Consider the following 10,773-nt stretch of genomic DNA (forward strand, 5'->3'; position numbering starts at 1 on the left):
CATATCTCAAAGTCCATGTAGACTTGATTTCAGAAGACAACCCGACACTAGAGATGTCACCACGGTCACCTGACTTAAACGCAAATAAAAGTGTCAGGTAGTATTTGGAAAAAGAGGCGGTTATAGCACCAAACCCAAGAATATTAATATGGAGTGGAGTACAAAGACTCCTCAGGATCACGGCCAAAAGCTGGTGTCCAACTCTGAGTCATGCAGGATGTTGTTATGTATCTTTTAATTCAAGAATTTAAAAAATTTTAATGGTTTCTCTTGAAAAGGTGATCACATTTAAGTAAAAATGTGGAGTTGATGAGGTATTACCTATTTTGATGAATAGCATTTTTTTTATCCAAATATTTTATTTTAATTACTTCCTAATAAACATATAGGAAGTACTTGTGTACTTCCTATATATATATACAGTATATAGGAAGTACAGTACAGACCAAAAGTTTGGACACACCTTTTAATTCAATGAGTTTCCTTTATTTTTATGACTATTGACATTGTAGATTCACACTGAAGGCATCAAAACTATGAATAACACATGTGGAAATATGCACTAAACAAAAAAGTGTAAAACACCTGAAAATACCCCTTATATTCTAGTTTCTTCAAAGTAGCAACCTTTTGCTGTGATTACTGCTTTGCACACACTCTGCATTTTCTTGATGAGCTTCAAGAGGTCGTCACCTGAAATGGTTTTCACTTCATAGGTGTGCCCTGTCAGGTTAATAAGTGGGATTTCCGGCCTTATAAATAGTCATCAAAATAAAGAAAACCCTTTGAATTAGAAAGATGTGTCCAAACTTTTGGTCTGTACTGTATATACATATACTTACTACTAGTTAGTACTAATACTAACTACTAACTAGTATTAGTTCTCCAACTGAAAACTAATACTACTACTGAATTAACTTTATCGAGAACATCCAGAAAGTGTGGTTCAGATTTAAATCATTACATAAATTGATTCACCCTCAAAACTTATCAGGAAAAATAATCACCAACAGCATTATCATTTAAAGAGGCGATAGAAAATGTTAAATCTAAATCTAAAAATATTTAGAAGTGTAAAGGTTTATAATGTAGTGTTTGCATGAACTGTTTTGAAAGTCACACAGTTTGTTGGCTCGAAAACTAATCTGTCATCAGTGTGAAGACACAGATCGTTATCTACTGCATGTTAGATATTAAGTGCTCAAGGTATCTTGAAGTCCCACATCAAATCTGCGATATAGCTTTTGGATATAGGTTATACTTATGTGGTTGATTGTTAATGAAGGTGAAGGATGCAAGCAGAAGCACTGTAATATTTTCTAAAAAAAAAAATTAAATTGGCTTCAGGCGGTATTATTGTCCTTTTGAGACAGAAAGTGATGGTGGAAGCAGCTGCTGTTGCAGACAGCGAAGGTTTCGTTTTTACACTTGGAACGAACAGTTAAGTAATCTACTCTGCGTGAACATGTCTGTGATGACTGGTTTTCTATGGGGTAGCGACGGCTGATTGTGTCAGGGTTTAATTTAGGTCTAAGAAAATGTTCCTTTGTTGGGTTTTCCACTTCAAGTGATTCATTAGAAAAGTATTTACTGTTTGCCTGTTCGTTTGTCTGTGCATGTATGTACAAACTGTTGTAACATAGTTTCCCTAGAACTTATATTAGTCAATTTGATTTAACATATCAAACTGGCTGAGTTTAGCTTGACTATGTTCAAATAAAATTAAATCACCCGTCGCTAGAAACAATTTTCCTGACAACATATTTTATTGTTTGAACTAATCCTTCATAGGAAAGTAAAATGTCTTGTTTTTTTCCCTAACCGAAGCATTTTTAAGGATTTTATATTAGACTTAAAATTGCTATTTATCTTAATGACATGTGTTTTGCAAAATAAAAGTATAATTAAAAATAATTATTACTCACTTGATGTTTCTTCTGCATTGCATCATTGATTTTGAAAGCAACTTTTATAGCCTCTTTTTTCTTTGTTTATGTGATGAATTCTGTTAGCTTATTAGATTTGTTTTATTAGCTATGAAGATATTGCTTCAAATGGTAGCAGACTAACAAAAGATTGTTGTCTGATCTCATCAGCTATGCTGATTGTGTGAATGTCGTTTTCAGATATTAATGACATGACATTGAGTTTTTATTGTTTTTGAGAGTTTTAAAGAGTCAGCTCCCTGAAACAGATAACATGCTATTTCAAGAAAAATGCCTCCCCACTTTTCCTCTGGCAATGGGTATTTTTTCCTGCTCGTGATGAGCCGAAAGATGGCTGGCGGTTCTGTTCATCTGGCTTCATTTAGAAGAAGCACAGTTTGATGTCGTGTTCCACTGAGCGAGAATAGGTTTCCTGCTGTGTGGGGATGAGTAACACAATTGTTGTCTCCCTTGCTTATATGCATGAGTGATACCCCAGCAGACAGACACCCACAGAAACAGAGACATATGACGGAACATATAGATATAGTTAAGGTTACATAAACAAGGAGAAATGTGACTGCTCATGTGTTAATGCATCACTGAATCAATCACAACATAGGAAGACTGACTCTGTGTGTGCATATGCTGAAGCAATAGTCAGCAACTTCTAACTTTGGCCTCTATTGGTAGTTTTCCATAATTTTATTCATTTTTTTATAATTTGCTTCATTTCTGACCATTTTCTATTCAGTGATGGTGCACTGCATTTAAATTGTTTTGCATCTTAAGTGTTAAAACATTAGTACACAATTAAGAGCAGAACACAATGAAGCCAGGCAAAATTTCTACATGAACAAAAGGGTTGTGACAATTCTGACTAGGTTTTTCAACACTCTGTCTGGTTCATTTAAACTGGTTGACATATGCCTGCTTTAGGTATTTTCTTTTAGAAAAACTGATTGAACTCTGAGCTTTTGGAAGAGTATTAGGAATCAGTTTTATTGTGGGATGGGATAATGATCCTTTTTGTAGCATCGACTTTCAGCCATCTGACCCAAACTGATGTCTTCACATGAGAAGACATTAGTTGAGATTTTCTGGAGTAAACCTAACGCTGCCAAAAAAAGAAGCTGAAAAACATTTTCACTGTTCACAGTGAAGAGAGTTTGAATATCAACATGGATAGAGGGAAGCCAATAAAGAAATAAAGGATTCTTAAAATTACACACATTCAGACATGATGGAAACTGTCTTCTGTATTAAAGTCTGTTAGATCACATTAACACAGAAAGCTTCATAGGGCCAGGGTGACCTTTGAACCTAATAAAAGTCAGTAAATTTGTCATTATTTATTTTTTGGCACTGTTGTATTTAACTATACAGTGGTTAAAAGTTTTCCACTGTAAAAGTTGTATCTCCACAATGCTTGTGGCCAATAGAAGTTGAAAGCTCAAAAGGATAAAAAAAAATCTCTGTAATCTGTTCAGCCTTTCTGTTTTCTGAGGCTCTAAAAGTAAAATGTTTTTTTTAATTTAATCTGAATTAATTGGTTGCATGTATCAGTAACGCATGTACCTTTTTAGTTTCCTATATATTAGCCTGTTGCACATTTTGTTCTTCTTTTGTTTATTGTTTATAGTTTTATATTAGTTTTTTATACAAAAAAAAAGTTTTTTATATTAAAAAACTATTATAAATGGTTAACTTAGTTTCTTATTGTTGATGTTTACAGCAATTACCTGGCATTGGTAGCACAAATAGATCTTTTAGTTGTTGTGGATTCACTGACTGATAAGTCAAATTTTTGCTGTCGGAGTCAATTCCTGTCACCAGCTGACTGCGTGGTAAATTCCCTGTTTTTAGTTTTCCTGTAATGATGAAATCCAGTAAGAGTGACTGTCCAACTTCTCTCCTGTTGCTTTCTTTCCAGACCTTCGAAAGAGCCGAGCACCTTAACAGACCAAACACTCAAACTACGGCTCGCACTCTTAGTTTCGGCCATAGTGACGGCCACAGTCGAGGGACTCACTCCCATGCCCACAGAGACGCCGCCACCAGGTCACCCTCCACCCAGCAGACTCAGGGTTCACAACTACCTGCACACCAGGATAAAGGCCTGTCTGATGTTTCGGATGGAAGGGTTCCCTCCAGTTTAGCCAACACCCTGGAGCACATCATAGGTCAACTGGACGTTCTCACTCAGGTAAGCAGAAGATGTGCTGATCTGTACTGACAAACATGTGGTTGTGCCTCACACCAAATCGCCTAAGAAGAAAAATATTTTAAAAAAAACTCTGCTTAGAGACTGTTCAGCAACTCTGACAGATAAGGTTTTATTTCTTAAACTTATAGCAACATTTCAGTTTTATTAGCAACCACTATATCTATAGTAAGATATAAAGGGAAGCATCACTGGTTAAATTACATGTAGTATAGCTGCCTTTAGGAAAACTAAGCAAGGAAAAAAAGAAAACAGAAATATACATTTCTACTTATACTTTTTGCTCCACCTCAAGCTGGCGTCTGTTAAGGTCTCTGTAATCGTCGCTTTATAATAGTCCCATAATTGCTAACTCACCTCACTTCACACAGAAATCTTTTTGTTTTTTCTGCACTGACTCACTGTGCCAGTGTGTCTAGTTAGCCTCCACTCTCAGTGTGAGCGTCTGGTGAAGGCAAGGCACAGTGTGAAGCCTGAGCCTACAGCACTAAAAATAGATTATCGAACAAAACAGAAAAGGACAGCAACCACTTTAAGCCCTAAAAGCTCTGCTTCTTATCAATTTGTGTTTTTTTAAGCACCACACAGTTTTTTGTTACACCCATAAGTGTTTTTTAGTGATGCACGATCACTAAAAATGACAAATAAGAGATGGAAGACATTTTAGACTCTTGTTCCAAACATCGAAGGACACGACAGATTTCAGCTTTTTGTCAACAGAATTTTAAAAAATAATAGTTGAAGCTGGTTTACCAGATTAATGGTAATAAACCTCTGCTCTTGCTTTGGCCTCACACCTCTTTGCATGTCCTGATTTTGATTTAATTTTTTCCTGCAGGTTTTTATTACTTTGCACTTCATGGTTAAATAATAATAGTTACCTACTGACAAGGGACAAGCCACCCACCAAGGTTAATTCTTAAATATCTTTTATTTAAATCACTCACCAGTGACTTTTCTTTTTCTAGACAGTGAGTCCACTGTATGTGGAGATTTTCCATTGTAGGTTTTGGATTTAATTTAGTTGTGCCCTAAATGTGTGTGGTTGTTGATATTTATCAAAGTAAGCCAATTTATGATGAATTTATCCACTTGGGTCTTTTTTCACAAACTTCTGGAACTACCTTATTTCTGGTTTTAAAGGTATATTATGTATTTTCCAGTCACATAGTGCCATTTAAAAAAAATGCTGTATCAAACATTGCTTAAAAGTGATTTGACTATGTAATTTGATGCCTTAAAAGGCCTTCTGTCTCTTTAAGAAGCTCATTCTCTTTCCAACACTTTGCTTTCACCACTTCATCACTACAATGTTTCTTATTACGCCGTTGAAAACCTGTCTTAGAAACATTGAACTGGGCTGCCCAGGACTGTCTATTGCTTGAAAAATCAGTTACCTTAACGAGAAATATTATAATGTTTTGATGTCACAAGATCTTGTACAATAGTTACACCTCTACTGTATACTTAGTAAAAGGTAAGTTAATTAATCTGTGGGTAAAGGCATCAGACCCTCATGTCAGAGCTGAGAAACACAAACAATAATTTAACAAATATATTTAAGTTGTTTAAATTTAAAGAAAGGTCAGTATAAGTTGTTATAAATAATTCATGATTCAGTTTTAAATCAAGCATATAGGTCTTAGATTCAACTCTTAACTGTGTTAAAATGGACTTAAGCAGGATTTAGCAAACAGGTAATGAAGGAGGAAGTGATCTGTAATTGAAAATCGACAAAAATCACGATGTGGTAAACCTTCTGAATAACAAAGTCTTAAATTTAACCTGCTGAAACTTTTAGATACTTCCATATGCTTGTCTTGACTTTGTAAACCTTTCTCTGACTCAGGAAATACAGATACAGTTTTCAACAAACTGGCACTTTTCTATTATAATGTTTTTTTTCTAAATGCCAAGCAGTTGTTGAAGTCCTAGTCTAATTTAGTCATGTTCAAGCAATGTTTTGAAATGAAACCTTGATAATTAGGTTTCAGTGAAGTTTGCAAAGAGAAATTAACAATAAAGTTTTTCTCCTGCTTCATAAACATCTCAAACATATATCTGAGCAAAATGCATAGAGGAGGTCACATGAGAGCAACAAACTTGGATCTGCAGCAGCCAGTTCACTCTTATGAATTAGTATGGAAAAACCAGACTCATTAGATCAGCAAAATTGCCCGCTTGCCTCAAAGTTTTGTTATTTTTAACAACTTCTCTAAACTATTTCCACCTACCAGACTTGTTGACAAACTCATATGGGGAATCTATGTTGCTGTGTTGTTGATATTAAGCCGCCATCAGGAGTTGAAATTTAGTCTGGTAATCTAAAAAAAAAAAAAAAAATAGATTAGGACCCAAATTTGTTACCAAGTAATTACATCCTTGATAAACCTGCATAACTATGTTTTTTCTTCTTCTTTTTTTTTCGTCAGTGAAGTTTTGATGGTCCTAATAGTCTTATTTATTTGGACATAGATCTGCATCTTTTGCTAGTAAACTAACATTTCATAAAAAGGTGAGATACATGATGACTTCTTTTTCTTCAACACTGAGCTCCAGGCCAAAACTTCTTAGATCATTAAGAGCCTTCCTTTTTTCTTTGGTTGACCAGAAACAAAGTTTTTTATATTTGTTTCTCAGTTTTGTTCTCTTTAGTTCTTTTTTTTATCTCTTCGTTTTGACGTGTAATGTTCTCATCTTGCCACATACAGATGAAAGGGTTGCTCTCTCCTCATGTATCACCATTACCAGATTTCTTTACTCTGACTTTCAGACTATTGTAACTTTCGTCATCCCAAAGTTATGCGACTTTCTAACAGAGGGCAGTAATGCTGAGGGCAACAGCTCACTCTATTTTTAGGAGCATAAAGATTTGGTTTCCACTCCAGATGAAAACCATAGGGCTGTATATTGTTGCTGGTGCCTCGGGGATGCAGAGTCACAGACACAGACACCAATCCCTGGCTGTGTTGGGGAATGGGGAGCTGCTGCAGGTCGGGGAGATGAACAAGCTGCTATTGATCCTGAAAAAGGAGATAGGCAGAGTGAAAGAAAGTTTAAAAAAAGGGTGAAATAACAGGAGATGTTATCTTTTTGAACAAACCGAATAAAAACATCTCTCGCCCACTCAAAGTTGAACCCATTGCTCTGTTGTGGTAATGATGCATTGTTTGATCATATTTTGGTTTCAACATTTTCTGAGCTCTTATTACATGTTAATTCCATCTAGGGCTGCACAATGTATCAACTTTTTATCACTGCTGTGATTTGCAATACTGCAATTACAAAGGAATGCAAAGATGCAATATTTAAAGTATTGATTTCTATGTAAGCCTGTGATATAGACAATCAGTATCTCAATAATGTATTTGTTATTTAATGCAACTTAGTTGTAAATTTCGGTAATGTTTCTGTTTTAAAAGTTACTTTTTCAGTTAAATATAGAAACTGAAAATGTCACTATAACGTCCTCTTAGAGATTACTGGAAGGTACACAAGACTAAATTGTTTGTACATTTTTACCCAGATAATCTATAATGTATTTATTCAAACCAATGGATTTCTTGCACCAGCTTGATGGGGCACTTTTAATTACTATTTCCAGCTATAATTATAAACCATCAGCTAGTGTTGCTGTTTTCTCTTTTAAAGAGATTAAAATATTTCAACTCTTAACCTAATCTTGTTTATGTAATTTATAAAAACAGATTTGAGGCTATAGAAATGGGACCGTTCATGGTGATGAACTCTTCTTCTGCACTGTTATTTTTGACAGAAATTTAGAATACAGAGGCCAGATCACACATTCACTGAATGACATGTCTCAAGTTACATAATGACATATTAATGCCCTCTGGTTGTGGAAACAAAACAAATTCCTGACTAACTTTATGAAACCAGTTGGGAACCAGCTCTAACATCTGCTACTGGAATTGGTTTAGTGGAAAACCCCTATATATATATATTTTTTTTTTTTTCCTGAAACCTACCTATAAATGAGTGCAATCATTATGGAAACCTGGTGCGACATCTCTAAAGACCAGAGAAACAAAATGACGTAAATTAAATAGCATGGGATTTGATGCAAAGCCATTAACGTTGTGAAAAGGCGAGGATTACTACACTACGCCGTGGCTAAATATTTAGTCATGAAACAAGAGTTTTGTTGTTGTGTTTCTCCCCACTCGGCTGCTTGGTAATTGCATAGGAAGTGACTCATCTTTGCCGCTTTCCAGAAATGAGGAATGTCTAAATTACTCTCGCTGGCGCAGGAAATAACATATTGAAGATTTTCAGGTCAAGACATGCTGACATACTTGGATGTTTCTGTTGCCCCAAACCTGAACATCTTCATTTGTCTGATTATATTTACCACTGTGTTCACCAAAAGGCAACATTAGCTCAGAAAATAAGTTACTGTAGGTCAAAAATGGAAAAGGGATGATTGACACATGTTTCTTAGAGAGAGTTAAGCTAACTGTATCACCTTTTTACTACGTTTTTATTAAATCCACACTCTAGCCAGTTTGTGTGATACACCAGTTCATTTGGCTGTTACCAGAAATAGCTCAGCCAAACAAATGACAGCATCTCAGGTTGATGGTGAAGACAGTTTACTGAAATACAGTGGACAAAAATGTCTTGTTGAGTTTAGAGAACAATAGAGTGACTTGTTTGAGATGATACCAAGGCAACAGATCTCAAATGACCTCTTCTTACTACTCAAGTATGCTGAATCCTCTCATAATGCAAAACATTCAAACTGCAGTGTCTGAACTTTGCATAAACTAAACAAAAGCATCCATCCGTAGTGAGACTGAATTGACATGACGCCAAGATACGATCTCAGACAACTCTCCAGCAACTGGAGATTTGTCTGCATATCATAAAATCATGTTCTGGTTATATTAATTTGTACTGAGGAGCATCCCTCCCCTACGACTCTCCCAATCAGCTCCTCCAGATTAGCGACAATAGCAAGTAGCAAACACCTGATGGAACGATGCATTTGCTTAGATTATCATATGAACTATTACTCTTAGAGACAGAGGGCCAATTTCAAGGCATCAAATTGTGACGTCAATTTTTTTTTAAGTCATGTTTGATATGTACAACATTTTTATAACAACTGAAGGTAAGATAGCTATTTAATTGAGCTACAAAATGGCATTACGTGCCTGGAAAATACATAATACTGCCACTTTATGGCTTTTAAAAACTGAAAAATATAAGTAAATGTTGAAAGGACTTAAAACCAGGACTCTGTTTCACTAGATACTGTCTTCTCTGGAAATAGGTGGTGGCTCCTTTGATAAACAGGTTCAGATAGCCCTGTGCTGAAATACAGAAGCACAAACACACAACAAATGCTGTCAGTGTTGGATGATGCTCAGAGGAAAAGTATGTTTTACTGTGATCTCACTACCCACACATGTCGGCCCTGGATCGGAAAGCGACTTTCTTGTGTCGTCTGTGTGCAAAACAAGACGAGCTGCATACCGACAACAGAGACTCTTGCATTGCCATCTCAAGCAGCAGATTAAAAAAACAAAAACAAAAAAACACACAAAACAGCTGGATCATCTAGCAGGCAGAATCTCTGTGTCGAACATGTGTCTGCATTACCATTATAAAGTCAGTACCCTCACTCTGATTCTGTGCGGCCGCTCTCTAACATCCATCTGTACCCTCTCTGGTCCCCGTCTTTCTCCACCCAGACGGTTTCGATCCTCGAGCAGCGGCTGACACTGACGGAGGACAAGCTCAAGGAGTGTTTGGAGAACCAGATGGAGATTGGACTGCATCTCCAAAATCGAGACGAAGGAAGAAGGTGGCCAAATCAACACTGTTGATGATTACAAAAAAAAAAAAAAAAAAAGACTTAAGCGAATGCTGCAAAGGCAGCGTACAAAAAATGCCAGCGTACAATTGCAGTCAAACAAGCTGCATAACCAAACAAATGCTTTCTGAGCTTTCCTGCTGATGCACAGGTTACTTCACACACAGATATCAGAGGTGAAAGAGTTGAATATTAGAGAAGTTCCCCTACAGCAGTGCTGAGTGTGCAGGCTGTTTTCTGCTGACAAAGGCCTTATCCCCATCTATACATGCATATAATGTGTGTGTGTGTGTGTGTGTGTGCAGAACGACTGCCTGTAGTCAACCTTTATGATTCTCTTTAGCGTTTGCATTTCAATTTGCCAAGCGAAGACTGAGACTAAATGCTCAAACTTCAGTTGCAACATGCATGCGTAGAAAGAATTAAGCCCTTATGGCAACTTAGTAAATAATTAAACGTAGCAACAATTAAAGAGACAATGCAGTGCCTTTCATTTGCCTGATAATGGTTTAGATTTTCCTTACCGTAGTAAAGAAAAAAAACAAACCAACAATTACAAGATATTAGAGGCCTTGATGTATTTTTGGGAAGCTCCTTTAAACTTTTGTTTACATTTTAATTTTCTTAGTTTTGGGCTTAAGCATTACAGGGTCTGGAAAAATCCTGGCGAAATTAAAGAGTTTGTTTATTTTCTGTTGAGAATTGTTGACGGCCAGAAATTTTTTTAATTGCTTTATAGTTTTTCTTCAGAAAATCTAATTTTACTTTATTTTTGGTCTTTCTGT

General features: G+C 36.0%; 1 protein-coding gene across 1 annotated transcript in view; it reads left to right on the forward strand.

The window, feature by feature from the left end:
* poc1a (POC1 centriolar protein A) overlaps positions 1 to 10,027 on the forward strand; it is a 29,475-nt gene extending 19,448 nt beyond the window's left edge. The window contains exons 10-11 of the mRNA XM_014475912.2: positions 3,859 to 4,131; positions 9,867 to 10,027. Of these exons, the coding sequence (XP_014331398.2) occupies positions 3,859 to 4,131; positions 9,867 to 10,001 (408 nt within the window). The 3' untranslated portion in view covers positions 10,002 to 10,027. The remainder of the gene's footprint in view (positions 1 to 3,858; positions 4,132 to 9,866) is intronic.
* Positions 10,028 to 10,773: the final 746 nt, after the last annotated feature.

Source organism: Xiphophorus maculatus, chromosome 20 (assembly GCF_002775205.1).
Source record: "Xiphophorus maculatus strain JP 163 A chromosome 20, X_maculatus-5.0-male, whole genome shotgun sequence".
NCBI classification, from domain to species: Eukaryota; Metazoa; Chordata; class Actinopteri; order Cyprinodontiformes; family Poeciliidae; genus Xiphophorus; species Xiphophorus maculatus.